This window comes from Callospermophilus lateralis, chromosome 19 (genome assembly GCF_048772815.1).
Source record: "Callospermophilus lateralis isolate mCalLat2 chromosome 19, mCalLat2.hap1, whole genome shotgun sequence".
Classification (NCBI taxonomy): Eukaryota; Metazoa; Chordata; class Mammalia; order Rodentia; family Sciuridae; genus Callospermophilus; species Callospermophilus lateralis.
In genome coordinates, this window is record NC_135323.1 from 15,100,608 (window position 1) to 15,120,968 (window position 20,361).

The 20,361-nt window shown below is 33.5% G+C and overlaps 1 protein-coding gene across 1 annotated transcript in view; it reads left to right on the top strand.

Moving 5' to 3' along the window:
- The window catches only part of LOC143385435 (phospholipid-transporting ATPase ABCA3-like), a 109,701-nt gene that overhangs the window by 63,714 nt on the left and 25,626 nt on the right, over positions 1-20,361 (top strand). The window contains exons 14-16 of the mRNA XM_076840925.1: positions 5,771-5,999; positions 7,349-7,500; positions 17,506-17,693. Coding sequence (XP_076697040.1) covers positions 5,771-5,999; positions 7,349-7,500; positions 17,506-17,693 — 569 coding nt within the window. The remainder of the gene's footprint in view (positions 1-5,770; positions 6,000-7,348; positions 7,501-17,505; positions 17,694-20,361) is intronic.

The window sequence follows — 20,361 nt, forward strand, 5'->3', positions numbered from 1 at the left end:
AAGGTATAAGAAATTAAAAACTTGGGAATCAACTTACCAAAAGAGGTGAAAGATCTCTACAATGAAAATTACAGCCTGCTAAAGAAAAAAATTACAACCTTAGAAGATGGAAAGATCTCCCTTGTTCTTGGATAGGCAAAATTAATATTTTCAAAATGACCATACTACTAAAAGGACTATACAGATTTAATGCAATTCTGATTAAAATCCCAATGGCATTCCTTATAGAAATAGAAAAAGCAGTCATATAATTCATCTGGAAAAAGAAGAGACCGAATAGCTAAAGCAATCCTTAGCCAGAAGAATGAGACAGGTTGCATCACTATACCAGACCTTAAACTATAACTACAGAGCAATAGTAACAAAAATGGCATGATACTGGTACCAAAATAGACTGGTAGACCAATGGTACAGTATAAAGGACACAGAGACAAACCCACACAAATACAGTTAGCTAATATTAGACAAAGTCACCAAAAACATATTGGAGAAAGGATGGCCTCTTCAACAAATGATGCTGGGAAAACTGGAAATCCATAAATAACAAAATAAGATTAAATCCCTATCTCTCACCATGCACAAAACTCAAAGTGGATCAGGGACCTAGGAATTAAACCAGAGACCCTGCACCTAATAGAAGAAAAAGTAGGCCCAAATCTTCATCATGTCAGATAGGCCCTAACTTTCTTAATAATACTCCTATAATTTAAAAAATAAAACTAAGAATAAATTGGATGCATTTAAATTGAAAAGCAGCTTCTCAGCAAATGAACAATCGGTGAGGTGGATAGCCTTCAGAATGGGAGCAATTTTTTACCACATTCCCATAGGGTAGAGCACTAATCTCTAGGGTATATAAAGAACTAAAAAAAAAATCTTAACACCAAAAAACAAATAATTAACAAATGGGCCAAGGAACTGAACAGACACTTCTCAGAAGATGATATACAATCAATAAATATATGAAAAACTGTTCATCTCTAGCAATTAGAGAAATGCAAATCAAAACTACACTAAGATTTCATCTCCCTCCAGTCAGAATGGCAACTATTAAGAATACAAATAACAATATGTGTTGGTGAGGATATGGGGAGAAAGGCACACTCATACATTGCTGGTAGCATTGCAAATTGGTGCAACCAATATGGAAAGCAGTATGGAGAATCCTTGGAAAACTTGTAATGGAACCACCATTTGATCCTACTAACCCACTCCTCAATTTAGACCCAAAGGACCTAAAAACAGCAAACTACAGTGATGCAGTCACATCAATATTTATAGCAGCAAAATTCACAATAACGAAATTGTGAAACCAACCTAGATGCCCTTCAGTAGATGAATGGATAAAAAAAACTATGGTATATATACACAATGGATATTACTTAGCATTACAAGAGATAAAATCATGGCATTTGCAGGTAAATGGATGGAGTTGGAGAATATTATGCTAAATGAATTAAGCCAATCCCAAAAAAACAAATGCCAAATATTTTCTCTGATATGAGGATGCCGATCCATAATGGGGATGGGGGGAAGCATGGGAGGATTGGAAGAACTTTAGATAGGTCAAAGGGGAGGGAGGAAAAGGGAGGGGGCAGGGGTTAGGTAAGTCAGTGGAATGAGATGGGCATCATTACCCCAAGTACATATATGAAGACATGAATAGTGTGACTCTACTTAGTGTACAACCAGAGACATGAAAATTTGTACTCTATATGTATACTATGAATTGAAATGCATTCTGCTATCATATATAACAAAATGGAATAAATAAATTTTAAAAACAAAACTGATGAGCTCTTAGCCAAGCTAAGCAAAAGAGGGGGGAAATGGGAAGTTTTTAAATCTATTAATGACAAAGGAAATATCCCCACAGATGCTGCTGAAATATAGATGATTATCAGAAACTATTTTGAAAATTTATATTCCAGTAACCTAGAAAATCTCAAAGACATCAACAAATTTCTAAAGACCTATGACATACCCAATTGAAACAGGAGGATATACAAAATTTAAAAAGTAATGAAATTGAAGAAGCTATCAAAAGCCTACCAACAGTGAAAATCCCAGAACCAGTTCTAAAAGACTTTCAAAGAAGAACTTACACCAATACATACCCCTCATTCTGTGGAGTCAGTATCACCCTGATACCAAAGCAGGCAAAGACACATGAAGGAAAGAAAATGTCAGACCAATATCCTGATGAACATAGATGCAAAAGTTCTTTTAAAAATATGTTCAAATTGAAAAAACATTAAAAAAGATAGTGCACCATGATCAAGTGGGTTTCACCCTAGGGATGCAAGTTTGGTTCAACATTCAGAAATGTTGAATAATCACATAAATAGATTTAAAGACATAAATGTAATTAATCACATAAATAGATTTAAAGACAGGAATCACATTATTATCTTAATAGATACAAAAAAAAGCTTTGACAAAATACAGCTTCTATTCATGTTTAAAACACTAGAAAAATGGGGATAGAGGAACAACACTCAACATTTTTAAATTATATGCAACAAACCCAAAGCCAAAATTATTGCAAATGGAGAAAAACAGAAAACATTCCCACTAAAAACAGAAGCAAGACAGGGATGCCACTTATATTCACCATAGTCCTTGAAACTCTAGCCAGAGTAATTAAGCAAAAGAAGGAAATAAAAGGGATCCAAATAGGAAAAAAGGACTAAAATGATCCCTGTTTGTCAATGGTATGATTCTATATTTAGAAGACAAAAAACTCCACTAGAAAACTTCTATAACTCATAAATGAATTCAGTAAAGTAGCACCCATAAATCAATTATGTTCCTATACTCAAATGATAAATCTGCTAAAAGAGAAATTAGGAAAATCCTATTCACAATAGCCTAAAAAAACAAAATTTGGGAATCAATCTAACAAAAGAGGTGAAGAACCTCTACAATGAAAACTACAGAACACTAAAGAAATTGAAGGAGACCATAGAAGTTAGAAAGACCTCCCATGTTCTTGGATATGCAGAATTAATTGTCAAGTGGCCATACTTCCAAAATCACTATACAGATTCAATGCAATTCTCATCAAAATTCCAATGACATTGTTGAAATGGAAAAAGTTGTCTTGAAACTCATTTGGAAAAATAAGAGGCCCAGAATTCTCAAAACAATCCTTGTTGAGAAAAGCAAATCAGGAGGCATCACCAGACCTTAAATTATACTACAGAGCAATAGTAACAAAAACAACATGGTATTGGCACCAAAGCAGACTGGTAGATCAATGGTACAGAATAGAGGACACAGAGACTAACCCACAAAATTACAGTTATCTTGCATTAGACAAAGGTGCCAAAAACATAGATGGGAGAAAAGATAGACTCAAGAAATGGTTCTGGGAAAACTGGAAATCCATATATAGTAGAATGAAATTTATCCCCTGTCTCTTGCCCTGCACAAAACTCAAAAGTTCATCAAAAACCCAGGAATTAGACCAGAAACCCTGAACATACTGGAAGAAAACACTCCAACACTCCAACGCCTCAGCTCAGGAATTGACTTCCTTAACAAAATTCCTAAAGCACAAGAAATAAAGTCAAGATTCAATAAACAATGTTATCAATTTTTTTCTCATTAAAGGAAACAATCAAGAATGTGAAGAGAGCCTACAAAATGGGAGAAAATCTTGGCGACTTGCACCTCAGAGCATTAATCTTCAGGATATATAAAGAACTCTTAACACCAAAAAATGTCACAACTAATCTAGTCAATAAATGGGCAAAGGAACTGAACAAACACTTCACAGAAGAAATACAAATGGTAACCAAATATATGAAAAATGTTTAACATCTCTAGCAATTACAGAAATGCAAATTAAACAACATTGAGATTTTTATCTCACTCCAGTCAAAATGACAATTATGAAGAATACAAGTAACAATAAATGTTGACAAGGATGTGGGAAGAGATATATTCATTGGTTGCTCGTGAGACTACAAATAGGTGTAACCACTCTGGAAAGCAGTATGGAGATTCCATTTGACCCAGTAATCCCACTCCTTGGTACATATCCAAAGGAGCTAAAATTAGCATACTGCAGAGACACAACCCTATCAATGTTTATAGCAACATAATTCACAATAACTAAACTATGGAGACAACCTAGATGCCCTTCAACAGATGAATGGATAAAGATGTATTGATATCAAATTATTACTCAGCCATAAAGAAGAATGACTTTGACATTTTCCAGTAAATGGATGGATCTGGAGACCATCATGCTAAGTGAAATAAGCCAATTCAAAAAAGAACCCCAAAGGTTGAATATTTGATATGTGGAAGCTAACCCACAATGAGGGGATGAGGAGAATAGAAGTTCAGTGGATTAGACAAAGGGGAATGAAGGGAAGGGAGAGGGGGTAGGAAAAGGAAAGACAGTGGAATTAATCTAACATAACTTTCCTATGTACATATATGAATACACCACAATGAATACCATTGTACATCCATAATATTAATTTAAAATAATAATTATTATTTATAATAATCATAAATAATATAAATTTTATTTATAATAATTATTTATGATATATTATTATATGAGTAAATGGTAGATATATCAATAGAGGGAAGAGAGCAGGATGTGGGGAAAGGGAAGGGGAAAGAGAGGTACTGGGGTCTGAATTAGAATAAGATATGTTCCATGCTTGTATAGTTATGTCAAAATGGATCCTACTGTTATGTATAACCTTAAAAAAATAAATATAGTCTATCAAGCCTAACCACATTATTGAGGGCATATTTATTGATAAATAAGGCAACAAATAATCAGGTGTACATGAAATGATAATAAGCTCATAGAGATGACTATTTTTAGACTTAATTTTGAAAACTGGTACTTGAAATTTATCAAAGCATATAATGCATTTTTTTAAAAAAAAATTGCCAGCCTCACAAAGGGGTAAGACAGCTGAATCAGTATTACAAATTATTATTGTACATCTCAGTTCTAGAAAGTCTTCAGAGAGCTTTCCTTTTACAAATCATTGCTTCAGCACAAGTTATTTTTTACTAAAGTCACCATTTGCAATTTTCCCCTCCTTCCTGAACTTATTTTTAAGCAAGAACAAAGTAATGATGGGGATGGGGGACAGGTTTTATTCTAAATATCTAACCCATTGTTCTAATATCTGTTTTAAATAATGGCTCTTTTATACTGATTTAAAATACAAATTGCTTTGCTGTATATTAACTAACAATGTGTATTTAGCTATATTTTGTATTGTTTATTTTGTTCCTCTGGTATATCTATAAAAGTGCCACTTTACACCAATCTGATTCAATCATATAATTAAAGAAGGAGAGCCCTGATTGTTGAGATGGATACAAACTAAGAGACAGTCTAATGTGGGAGGTAATGCTGCAGGAACTCTTCAGAGAAATAGTCTACTTCCTGGGTCTTTTTTCCTTCTAGGAAAGTTTACTTTGGTTTAATGCAGACATAACTACATTGGCTTTGATCATGGGCAGGGAGAGGGGAAGTAAAAATGTTCCAAAGAGAAAAAAACAGAAAGGGATAGTCATTATGTTCATTGGAATATTCTCTGTTGTAGAAATAATTCTCTTCAGGCTCATTTTCTAAAGCTTTTTTAAAAAAATGGAAAAATAAATAGTAATCATTAGTCCTATCATCTAGTGAAGACAGTAAGATGGCTGTTCTCTAAGTGTTCTGACCTGACTGACTGCCCAGTATCATTTACCTTGCTTTTACCTCTATATTCTATGATCCAGGGAGTATTCAAATACTGTGAAGTGGATGCATTTATTGTGAATTTCAACTTTCTGGACACAATGTTGATCTTTATGCTATACGGCTGGTGTATTGTTCCTCTCATGTATCTTGGAAGCTTCCTGTTTTCTAGTGGGACTGCTGCCTCCATCAAGCTTACTCTCTTTAATTACATTTCAATTATTTGCAGTATCATTGTTCAGAGTGTACTACAGTTTTATGGTAAGGATTTCACACAATATTTTCCTTTCTTGAGTAAATATGTTAAATAAGTGAGGATGAAATATAAGAGAATAAAACTTCTGAGCACTAAATCTGAAAACTTAATGCTTTTTGGAAATCAGAAAGTATTAAGTATTTATGTGAGAGCTAAGAAATAGAGGAATGGGGAAGAGAAAAGGAGGAAGAGATAACAAAATCAGACCTACACGCAAAGAAGAAAGACCCTAGGGCAACACTCCTTTTTAAGTGTTTTTTTATTCTTTTTAGTTATACATAACAGTGGAGTATATTTTGGCATATTATACATACATGGAGTATAACTTATTTTATTTAGGATTCTGTTCTTGTGATTATACATGATGTGGAGTTACCCTGGTTGTGTTCAAATACAAGATGAGGAAAATTTTCTCTAATTAATTCTACTATCTTTCCTATTCCCATCCCCCCTCCCTTCCCTTCATTCCCCTTTGTCTAATCCATGGGCTCTATTCCCCCTTGACAGCCTCCCTTGTTGTGGGTTAGCGGCCACATATCATAGAAAATGTTCAGCCTTTGATTTTGGGGGGTTGGCTCATTTCACTTACTATGATATTCACCAGTTCCATCCATTTACCAGCAAATGTCATACTTTCATTCTTTAAGGCTGAGTAATATTCCAATGTGTATACATACCACATTTTCTTTATCCATTCATCCATTGAAGAACACCTAAGTTGTTTCCATAGCTTGGGTATTGTGAATTGAGCTGCTCTTGACATTGATGTGACTGCATTACTGTTATATGCTGATTTTAAGTCCTTTGCATTCAAACCGAGGAGTGGGTTTAAATGATGGTTTAGGTCAAATGGTTGTTCCGTTTCAAGTTTCCTAAACCATCTCCATAAGGCTTTCCATAGCGGTGCACCAATTTGCAGTCCCACCAACAATGTATGAAGGTACCTTTCTCCTCACTTCCTTGCCAGCATTTATTATTACTTGTATTCCTGATAATTGCCATTCTGACTGGAATGAAATAAAATCTCAGTGTAATTTTAATTTGCATTTTTCTAATTGCTGGAGATGTTGAACATTTATATATTTTTTTGACCATTTATTTTTCTTCTTCTGTGAAGTACTTGTTCAGTTCCTTTGTAGGGCAACATTTTTACAATGTTGAAGAATGTCTTCTCTTGAAAGCTGTAATTGACAAATCTATACCACAGGCTATCAAGGTGGACAAATTTAGCAACTAATTATTAGCCAAGGATCATCTAGTTTGATGTTTGAGATTGAGTGGCTTAATCACTTGGGAGAAGTTGTTTTGAGGGGATTTATTACTTTCTTATAATTGAAGCTAATCTTTTTAATTACAGAGAATGAGCTATCTTTCTTCAAAAGTATCATAAGTAATGTATTAATGGTGCTTCCTAGTTATAATTTTGCAATGAGTATCAGCAGATATTTTGATGACTATGAAGTGAAAAAACTTTGTGCCAAGAAATTTAAAAGCATCTATCTGGATTGCAATAAATCATGTGAGTATCTGAGGCTCCACAGGTCCCTAAACACAACTTATTCTATTCCAGCCATCTTCACTTAAGCTCAAATTATTGAAGAATTGTGAAACCTCTCCTTCCTCCAATGGAGATAGTCAGGCTTGCTATTTTGAGTGTATTTCTTTATCAAAGTTATTTTCACAGACTAGGGATGGAGGATAGGAAGGGATGAGGCATCAAAATAAAATCCAGAAGAAATTTCATGAATTTACCACAAAATTGATAATGGGTTATTATTAACTAGTTACCTACTATGTGCAAATAGCATTATGCATATTACTTTGAATTCTGCAAGTTAGTTGTTACTATTTGTGTTTGATAAATAAGAACACTTCACTTAAAAAGAATATTAAGTTCTCTGGTATGATAAGTTTTGAGTATCTCACAAATAAAGATAACTTTACAACCAGATCAAAATCAAGAAAAAAAAATAAGGATTCTATTAAGTTTTTCTTATATTTTAGTCTGATTTTATGAGTAAGTTTGAAACATAATTATTTGGGTCAAGTTTCTGAATAGCAAAAATTATGTTACATTTTAGTTTGCCTACTTGATATGTAAATTTGTATTTCTGCTTTTTAAAAACAGTTCTATTAATTATTATTTATAGACTATAAACAAGTTTTAACTCTATTTAGTATTTTTTATTTATTTATTTTTATTAGTTACACATGACAGTATAGTGATCTTGACAATTCATACATTTGAATCAAATGGGGTATAATTTCTCATTTTTCTGATTGTACAGGTTGCAGAATCACATTGGTTAAACAGTCATCCATATACATATAGCAATAATAATGTCTATTTTATTCTTCTGCCCTTCCCATCCCCTCTTTCCCTCCCTTCCGCTCCCATCACATCTCTCTACCCAATCTAATGTGACACACTTTTTTTTTTCCTCCTCACAACATCATACAGGTATTCTGTATAACAATGAGGGTCTCCTTCCATCTTCTGTGCAAATTCCTTTCTCTCTCCTTTTCCCTCCCACCTCTCTTCCCTATTTAGTGGTAATCTTCTCATGCTCTTCCTCCCTATCCCATTTTTTTTTTATTTTTTAATATTTATTTTTTAGTTTTCAGCGGACTCAACATCTTTGTTTATATGTGGTGCTGAGGATCGAACCCGGGCCGCCCACATGCCAGGCAGTGTGCTACCTCTTGAGCCACATCCCCAGCCCCTCCCTATCCCATTTTGAGTCACCCCCCTTATATCAGAGAAGACATCTGGCATTTGTTTTTTAGGGATTGGCTAACTTCATTTAGCATAATCTGCTCTAATGCCATCCATTTCCCTGCAAATGCTTGATTTTGTTATTTTTTAGTGCTGAGTAATATTCCATTGTGTATAAATGCCACATTTTTTTATCCATTCATCTATTGAAGGGCATTTAGGTTGGTTCCACAGTCTAGATATTGTGAATTGTGCTGCTATAAGCATTGATATGGCTGTGTCCTTGCAGTATGCTCTTTTTAGGTCTTTTGGATATAGTTCTATTTAGTATTTTTGATAACTATGTAATGTTGTGCAATCATGACATCCCAGGGTAAGAATATTTTCATTACCTAAAAACAATCCCCTCTGCTTGTTTAATTTATTATCACACTCAACCCAAGAATCCAATAATATACGTTCTGCAGAAGCAGAAGCAAGCAGGGGTTTCCATCCTTATATCAAATAAAGTAGACTTCAAGCTAAAGTTGATCAAAAGTCATAAAGAAAATCATTTCATACTGCTCAAGGAATCCATACACCAAAAAGACATAACAGTTATAAATATATATGTCCCAAATAATGGAGCATCTATGTTCATAAAACAAATTCTCAAATTCAAGGGTCAAATTGACCACAACACAATAATCTTGGGTGACTTTAACACACTATTCTCACCAGTGGATAGATATTCAAAACAAAAGTTGAACAAAGAAACTATAGATCTCAATAATACAATTAATAACTTAGACTTAACTGACATATATAGAATATTTTATCCTTCAATGAGAGAATACACTTTCTTCTCAGCAGCACATGGATCCTTCTCTAAAATAGACCTTATAATATGCCACAAAGAAACTCTTATCATTTTCAAAAAAGTATGGTTACCAGCCTGAATTCTATCAGATCATAATGGAATGAAATTAGAAATAAATGACAAAATAAAAAATACAAATTACTCCAATACCTGGAGACTAAGTAGTATGCTACTGAATGAACAATGAGTTGTAAATGACATCAGGGAGAAGATTTATAAATTCTTAGAGGTAAATGAAAACATGGACACAACATATCAAAATTTCTGGGACACATGAAAGCAGTACTAAGAGGAAAGTTCATTGGATGGAGTTCATTCCTTATAAGAAGAAAAAGTCAACAAATAAATGACCTAACATTACATTTCAAATCCCTTGAAAAAGAAGAAAAAATCAACACCAAAATCAGCAGAAGACACGACTTAATTAAAATTAGAGCTGAAATCAGTGAAATTATAATAAAAGAAACAATTGAAAAATTGACAGAACAAAAAGTTGGTTCTTTAAAAAAGTAATAAAATTGACATACCTTTAGCTATGCTAATGAAGAGCAAGAGAGAAAACTCAAACTACTAGCATGATGAAAAAGGTAAGATCATGACAGACACCACAGAAATACATAAGATAATTAGAAATTATTTTGAAAGCTTTTACTCCAATAAAATAGAAAATATCAAAGGCATCGACAGACTTATAGAGTCATGATTTGCAAATTGAATCAGGATGATATACACAAGTTAAACAGACCAATATCAAATGATGAAATAGAAGACACCACTGGAAGCCTATCAACCCAGAAAAGCCCAGGACCGGATGGATACACAGCTGAGTTCTACAAGACCTTTAAAGAAGAAATAATACCAATAATCTGTGATTTATTTCAGAAAATAGAAAAAGAGGGAGCACTTAAAATTCATTCTATGAGGCCAGTATCACTCTGATTCCAAAACCAGGCAAAGATAAATCCAAAAAATCCTTCAGACCAATATCTAATGAACATAGATGCAAAAAATTCTCAATAAAATTTTTGCAAATCTAATACAAACACATATCAAAAAGATCATGCATCACGATCAAGTGGGATTCACCCCAGAGAAGTAAATTTGGTTCAACATATGGAAATCAATAAATGTAATGTATCACATCAATAGACTTAAAAGATAAGAATCATATGATCATTTCAATAGACACAGAAAAAGCATTTGATAAAATACGGCACCCCTTCATGTTCAAAACACTAGAAAAACTAGGGATAACAGGAACATATCTCAACATCATTAAGGCTATCTACACTAAGCCCAAGGCCAACATCATTTTAAATGGAAAAAAACTGAAGGCATTCTCTCTAGAAACTGGAACAAGTCAGGTATGCTCTCTTTTACCACTTCTATTTTACATAGTTCTTGAAACACTGGCCAGAGCAATTAGACAAAAGAAATTAAAGGGATATGCATGGGGAAAGAAGAACTCAAATTAGCACTATTTGCTGATGATATAATTTTATATCTAGAAGACCCAAAAAGTTCCACCAGAAAGCTTCTAAAACTAGTAAATGAATTCAGCAAAGTAGAAGGATATAAAATCAATACTCATAAATTGACAGCATTTCTGTATATCAGGGACAAATCGCCAGAAAGGGAAACAAGGAAAACTACTCCATTTAAAATAGCCTCAAAAAGAAAAAATACTTGGGAATCAACAAAAGAGGTGAAAGATCTATACAATGAAAATACAGAACCCTAAAGAAATGAAAGAAGACCTTAGAAGATGGAAACATCTCCCTTGCTTTTCGATAGGCAGAATTCCAAAAGCACTATACAGATTTAATGCAATTCTGATCAAAACCCAAATGATGTTCCTCATAGAAATATAAAAAGCAGTCATGAAATTCATCTGGAAAAATAAGAGACTCAAAATAGCTAAAACAATCCTTAGCAGGAAGAATGAAGCAGGTGGCATCACTATACCAAACCTTAAACTATACCACAGAGGCATAGTAAACAAAATCTGGAAAAATAAGAGACACAAAATAACTAAAACAATCCTTAGCAGGAAGAATGAAGCAGGTGGCATCACTATACCAGACCTTAAACTATACCACAGAGGCATAGTAAACAAAAACATAATGGTATTGGCAGGAAAGCAGACACGGAGACCAATGGTACAGGATAGAAGACCAGAGACAAACCCATATAAATACAGTTATCTCATACTTGACAAAGGCACCAAAAACATTCATTGGTGAAAAGATAGCCTAGTCAACAAATGGGGCTGGGAAAGCTGGAAATCCATAGGAAACAAAATAAAGTTAAACCTCTGTCTCTCACCTTGCAAGAAACTCGAGTCAAAGTGGATCCAAGACTTAGGCACTAGAATGGAGACCCTGCATCTAACAGAAGAAAAACTAGGCCCAAATCTTCACCATGTTGGCTTAGGATCTGACTTCCTTAACAAGACTCCTAAAGCATAAGAAGTAAGATCAAGAATCAATAAATGGGATGGATTCAAACTAAAAAGCTACTTCTCAGCAAACAATAATGTGAAGAGAGAGCCTACTGAATAGGAGAAAAATCTTTGCCACCTCAGACAGAGCATTAATCTCCAGGATATATGAAGAACTCAGAAAACTTAACATCAAAAAATAACAATAATAACCCAATTAATAAGTGAGCTAAGGAACTGAACAGACAATTCACAGAAGAAAAAATACAATTGATCAACAAATATATGAAAAATCGTTCAACATCTCCAGCAAATAGAGAAATGCAAAGTAAAACTACACTAAGATTTCATCTCCACTCAAAATGGCAACTATCAAGAATACAAGCAACAATAAATGTTGATGAGGATGTGTAGAGAAAGGGACACTCATACATTGTTGGTGGGACTGCAAATTGGTACAACCAGTATGGAAATCTGTATGGAAATTCCTTAGAAAACTTGGAATGGAACCACTATTTGACCCAGCTATCCCACTCATCATTTTATATCCAAAGGACTTAAAATCAGCATAGTATAGATACACAGCCACATCAATGTTAATAGTAGCTCTATTCACAAAAGCTAACCTATGGAACCAACCTCAGTGTCCTTTAACAGATGAATGGATAAAGAAAATGTAATATAGGGGCTGGGAATTTGGCTCAAGCGGTAGCATGCTCGCCTGGCATGCGTGCGGCCCGGGTTCGATCCTCAGCACCACATGCAAACAAAGATGTTGTGTCCACCTATAACTAAAAAAAAATAAATAATAAAACTTAAAAAAAAAGAAAAAGAAAATGTAGTATATATACACAATGGAATATTACTGAATCTCAAAGAAGAATAAAATTATGGCATTTGCCTGCAGGTGGATGGAGCTGAAGAATATTAAGTGAAATAAACCAATCCCAAAAAACCAAAGGCCAAATGTTTTCTCTGATATACAGATGCCAATTCACACTCAGGGGTGGGCCTAGGGAAAGATAGTTACCTTAGATTAGGCAGAGAAGAATGAATTAAGGGGAGGGGTTATAGTAGTAGGAAAGATAGTAGAATGAATCGGACATTAATCACCTCATGTGCATATATGACTACATGACTAGTGTGATTGTACATCATGTACAACCAGAAGAATGAGAAGTTATACTCCATTTATGTATGATGTATCAAAGTGCATTCTACTGCCATGTATAACTAATTAAAACAATTTTTTTAAGATCTGAAGATACCCTATTGTCTGTAAGGAGTTTTGATAAACTTCATTTTTCTTCAAGGAAATGCAAATATGGATTGGATAATGATGAAATGGTTAACATGCAAGTATATAGATGTGAGGCAATGGAAATATTTATACTCTGTTAGTGGATGTAATTTACTCTGCTACTTCAGAAAATAATTTGACATTGACAAAATTTGACATGCAAAATACAAATAATCAACAAATACATGACAAAATGTTCAATATTGTTAGCAATTAGGGAAATGAAAACCAAAATTACAATGAGATTCCATCTCACACCAGTCAGAATGACAATTATCAAGAATACAGACAATAATAAATTCTGGAGAGGATGTGGAGAAACAGGAACATTTCTACACTGTGGGGACCATAAATTAGTACAACCACTATGGAAATCAGTATGGAGGCTCCTTAAAGACTAGGCATGGAACCATCATATGATCCAGCTATACCATTCCTCGGTATTTATCCTGAAGAATTAAAGACTTCTTACTATAGTGATACATGAATATTCATGTTCATAGCATCACAATTCACAATAGATAAACTATGGAACCAGCCTAGGTATCCATCAGTGAATGAATGCATAAAGAAAATATGGTGTATATATATAATGGAATTTTATTCAACCATAAAGAGAAATGAAATTATGACATTTGCAGGAAAATGGACAAAACTAGAGACCATCATGTTAAGCAAAATAAATCAAACTCAGAAGGTCAAGGTCCATATATTTTCTCTTTTATGAAGAAATTAGAGAAGAAAAAGGAAAATAAAGGTAGTGGGGTGGATCTCCTAAAAACCAAAGGGAGATCAGTAGAGGAGAGGGACCAAGGGGTGGGAGGTGGGGGGAGTACTGGGGATGGATATTGGTTAAATTATATAGTTATTATTATATACACGTACTTAACATATGTGTTACATATATGTGAATGTATGTAACAACAAATCCCATCGTCATATAGAATTATAATGTACCAATAAGAAATATGGGAAAATTTTTTACATGTAGATAACAATATCTCCACTCCAAGATATAAACCTTGATAAATACTTTTTCAGCAATTTTTATAATTATAAAAAATATAAATGGTATAAGACCATTTACTTACAGATACATAGAACAGATAAATGACATAAAGATTTTTTCCCACAGGATGACTATCACAGGGAAATGAAAATGTATAAACTTCAGCTGAAGGCAACAATATGAATAAATCTTAGAATCATAATAAAGAATTTTAGAGTATGCTCCACAGACCTTAAACAACATTAATAAAGCTTAAAAGAAACACAAAATGATTTTTTAAATCTACAGATAAATTATTAAAATATTTAGAATGCTTGACAAGATCACTGAATGAATATCAACAAGTTGATATACTGAAGTAATTTGAGACCAAAAATAGATAGAGTAGGCATCTTCAAGGATATCTCCCTTAACTGAAACAAAGGTTAAGGTGATGACAATTGTCAGAATCAAAATTTTGGAATCTGGAACCCAATGAAAAACTTGAAAAACCCAGAGGAAAGTTTAATGAAGAAAGAAGCCATTAAATTTTATTAAGATCACATTATGGAATTTTAACTTATTCAATCCCCAGCAGTAGCTGTAGGGATTGTGGCCTGCATTCTTGATATACTCACTGGCTTCAGAGGGGCAATACACACTCTGTTCTCAACTGGGCACTGAATTAGAGCAAATTATATTCCCAAAAAAGAAACCCAGGGGTTGCCATATATATAGATCTCTTAGAACTTGAGGGATAGAGCAGCTTCCTGGGCACCTTTGTTAACTGTGGCCAACTAGGGCAAGAGGCAATAGATAGGCAAGAATCAGGAAGACAGAAAAGTTTAGAAAGGAATAGGCTGGTGAAAAAGACATGTGGTGGGGGTGGAGCATAGTAAGCAATGTATTAAGCAGAAACTTAAAATGGGGAATTCAGAAGACCCCAGATTCAATGCTGTTGAATATTTATGCTCTGTTTAAGCAAAAATTAAAGGCTAAACCAGAGTTGTACATGTTCTACATAAGTATTGAAGGAGTGCCCCAATTCAACCAATTTGAAAAGAAAGGATATTTTCCTCCTTGTTTTTTCAAGCATGAGGATATTGTTGTCAAATCAATAGTTGTCAATTACTAGTATGTTTTTCAGTGACAAAACATAACATTTTATGGGAATTATTAAACATACAAATATAACTTACACCATGCAACAATAAAACCAAGAGACAGGAGAAAATTTGATTTTTTAAAATTGCCATACTTTAATTCAAAATGTCCAGTTTTCAACAAAAAAAAATGGAATACACAAAAACAAGACAGCATGACTATTCACAGGATAAAAAGAAACTAACAGAAACTGACCCAGAGGAACTCAAAATACTGGACTTTCTACTTGCAGACTTTAAATCAACTGTCCTTGAACAGTTTTGTGAAACCTTAGCCAAAAAATAAAAGAGAAAAGAATGGCATTTCACCAAATATAGAGTCCAATAAAGATATATAAATTATTAAAAGGGACCAAATAGAAATTCTAGCACGGAAGTATACAAAAAAAGAAATGAAAAGCTCATTAGAGTTGGTGGTATAGCATTTACTTAGCATGCACAAAGCCCTGGATTTGATTCCCACTATAGAGGGCAAAAATCACTAGAGGTGTTCACCAGCAGATTGCAGCAGGCCAAAACAAAACAACTTTAAATACAACTGGATCAAAGACCTAGGAATTAGACCAGAAAATCTGTAACTGCTAGAAGAAAAGTGTAGGCCCAACACTCCAGTATGTCTGCACAGGAAATGACTTGCTTACCAAGACTCCTAAAGCACAATTAATAAAACCAAGAATCAATAATAGGGATTGCATCAAATCAAAAAGTTCTCCACAGTTTAGAGCATGAAGAGAGAGCCTAGAAAATGGGAGAAGATCTTTGCTTCTCAGATAGGGCATTAATACCCAGTATATGCAAAGAAATCATTAACTTTACACCAAAACACAAATAACCCAATTAATAAATGGACAAAATAACTAAACAGATACTTCTTAAAACAAGTATATGAAAAAATACTTGTTTTTTGCAATTAGGTAAATGCAAATCAAAAGTACATTGAGATAGCATCTTGCTGCAGAGTGGAAATTATCAATAGTATATTAATAAGTGTTGACAAGGATGTGGGGGGAAAGGTAGAATCATATATGGTTGGTGGGACTATAAATTAGTGCAACCACTTTGGAAAGCAATATAGAGATTCCTCAAAAAACTAGGAATGGATCCATCATAGGACTCAATCTGCACAAAAGTCAACTCAAAGTGGATCAAAGACCACTATGCCACTCTTTGGTATATATCTAAAAGATCTAAAAATCAACATAAAAAAATAATAAATCAGCATATAGTAACATGTGGTTGTAGATACAACCACAGCAATGTTTATAACAGCACAATTCACAATAGCCAAGCTGTTGAACCAACCTAGGGAAAGAGGATAATGGTGATTGTTTAATAGACACTAGCTTTTCTATTGGAATGATGAAAATATTCTAGATGGATACAGTTGTGATGGTTGCACAACATTGTGAATGCACTCAATATACACAGAAAGGTTAATTTTTTAATATTTTACTAAAATACATATCCATGAACTGGTACAAATCAAACAAAATATAATTCTTATAAAAATTGAATAATTATCTTCATATCTCAGAGATATCTTCTATTCTCATATCCAAAATTCAGCTCTTTGCTTTAGCTAACTTTCTATATAGCAAAGTTAAAATCAATCAGTCATAGCCCACTTACATTTTAGACTATATGTTAAAACTTACCTAGTCAACTTTGTTAAAAAATGTTCTTTCTGAAAGTCTTTAAGGATATTCTGTGTGGCCTACAGTAGTGGTTATACATATTATAAATATCATTATTTTGTATGCTTCATTTAGTAAGCATTCTGTTCACAAAGGCCCAGCCTTTGAAATTCCTTGAATATGTGGTAAGATTGTCCTATATCAAAAACTGATTTTTAAAAACTAGAGGGAAAATAAATGACAAAAGTAATTTTATAAAAATTATAAATCTCAAGGAGGATTAAACAAGATATCAAAATAATTACTTATTTTCCATATTTTATAATTTACTTCATCTAACTTATAAATTATTTTCTACTGTTTGGCACCATCTTAGACTTCATATTAGTTTTTAAAGTAAGGCTATCTTTTTTATCATCCTCAGTTATTCAGAACAGTATCTATAGTTTTGGAGAACACGGGATTGCAAAGTTTCTGATTACACTGGCTGTCATGGGTTTAGTTTTCCTCCTCTTGCTTTTTTCTCTGGAGACTGCATTCTGGAGCCTGAAGAACTTTGTTTTTCATAACATTATTTTTAATTTCTTCAGTGTATTCACAAGATTGAAGACGGTGAGTAACTAACGTGGACTTTAAATACAACACACACAAAAAAGTTCAACATAGGCCAGAATGTATGAAATTATGTATACCTATCTCAATTATCTCATAAAGAAAATATCGTTTAATTATATGGAACTCATTAGAATTGTAAGCCTCTTATCTTAGTTGACTTTTAAATTACTAAACTGAATCCTTTACCTTCAAGGAAATAAGTTATTTATCATGTATCAACTTTGACAGAAATTATTGTCTTACTCATGCACTATCTTTTATATGTATGTGGTTGTGACTATAGAATCAACGTATTTAAAACTGAATAAGATTGTTAAGCTTCATAACCTCCACCAGTCAAATTATTTTTAAAAATATTAATGATTGCTTTAGGTATTACTCTTAATTTTACATAACCTCAGGATTTTGACCAGGATTTTTCCAAGTCATGCTAGTGACCCATTCATTCAATTATTGAATATTTTTTTTGTTTGTTTGTTTGTTTGTTTGTTTTATTTTTAAATATTTTTTTATTGGTTGTTCAAAACATTACAAAGCTCATGGCATATCATCTTCCATACATTTGATTCAAATGGGTTATTAGCTCCCATTTTTACCCCAAATACAAGTTGCAGAATCACATCGGTTACACATCCACATTTTTACATAATACCATATTAATGACTGTTGCATTCTGCTACCTTTCCTATCCCCTACTATCTCCCCTCCCCTTCCCTCTCCTCTTCCCTCTCAACCCCATCTGCTGTGAATATTTATTGCTGTATTCTTGAGTATCTCTGGAGGAAGTCAGCCATTGGTTTTCAATACACATGTCTCTTTGTAACTTCTCATTCATCCCTAGATGTTATTCCAAGATGGTTCTGGGTCTTGGCCATAAACTTCTAATAGTCTTCATATCCCTAATATTTTAGAAGGCAGAATACCTTAAAGCCATAATGACCTCTTCTACCACCTTGAATTCTGAATAATATGCTAGCTTTTACCCAGAATTTAGTTACATGTTATGTGTTGTTTGTTATTACCTAAACTACAAACTGACCAAAAGTCCTGTTCTATCTAATGTTACAAGTTTTACTACTATAGTGAGAAGATGCATGGTCCGAAAAATACCAACAAAAAGAAATTTTAAATTTTTGTTCAACAAAAAAGAGGAAGGGGTTTTTACTAATGACTAGGATTGAACAGGGGAGTGTTATCTCCAGATTTTTTCCTTCATTAAGTTTTCTTAAATTGAATAATAATCTCTGGGCCAAATCACACTTCCAGTATGGGAAAAAAGGGAGTATAATGCAGAGAGATTTCATGAGAATATTATGAGAATATTTGGCTTCTGAATTCTTGTACTTGTCATTGCTCCTGAACAACAATTTCAATATGTTGAAAGAACAGGGCCAGACAGAGGAATATTCTGTGGGGTGTGTGTGTGTGTGAAAGAAAGAGAGAGAGAGAGAGAAGAAGAGGAGGAGGAGGAGGAAGAAGAGGAGAAATATTTAGGTCAAGGCCTGAAATTTTATGTGGAAAAATCTAATGAACTAGTCTGGTTAGTCTTGGAATCCTAAACTCCAAGTAAACTAAATTTCTTAGGCTCTTTAAGCTGAAATTCCAATATGTTTTCCATACATTTCAAAATGAGAAAATATAGTTCATCAACCATAAAAAGTGAAAAATATTGATATAGAGTTCTTGGTTGATAAATTTTTCAGTACCACTAACTTTTAGACTCCATTGTTTCTATACTATGGAAAGCTAATTTCATGGTATCCTTGCCTATGAGGAGTCATTTTTCTCTAAGCACTTTCAAAATTTTTCTTTGCCCTTGATTTTGAATACCTTTATATGACTAATGTAGATCTTTTGTGTAAATTTGGAATTCATATAAATTCTTGGATACATAAAGTAATGTTTTTCATCAAATTTTGGAAACTTTAGCCCATTATTTCTCCAAATGTTTTTATTACAAATGAGACAAAAATAGACTTCATTCAGTGAAAAAGATGAAATATCTGTAAAATGCAAAGTAAACAGCACATAAAAACACTCAAAATTTTTGGTTTTTCAGTGGGAGCACTGTTACTGCTTATTAACATCTTCATTTTTCACTTCCTCCACTGCTCAAATACATTCAGTGTTCTCTCTCTCAGTAAATAACACCATCATCTATATATTTGCTTAACAGAATAATCTGGGACTTGTCTTTACTCCTTTTTACTTGCCCTATTGCCAATCTAATTTTTAATTAAAATCTCTGTACAGATTCTTCACTTGTTTCAAAAGGAGTTCTTGACACTTTATCCTAGGAGTGAACATATTCACTGATGGAAGCTAGATATGTCTGAGAAAGTAAAGGGATTGAATGCACTGTCCAGATTCCCCTTCAATGAATGAGCTGCTGCCTAGCTTCCAAGAGTACTAACTTTGATCTGCTTTTAGTCATCATACTTTTCATGGATGATTTCAGCTGCAGAGAGCCTCAAGGTGACACCTCTTCTTCAATAGTACACATCCACTTACTGATGCAAGTATAAAATATTTGGTCATCTTTGTGCCAGCTGCATTAATTCAGAGCTTCCATGGGGTCTACTGTCGGTGCCATCTGACCTGCATCAAAGCTTGACTTCTTCCGCTGCCTACTCCTGATTCCTTTCTCTCTCTTCTACAAGTATTG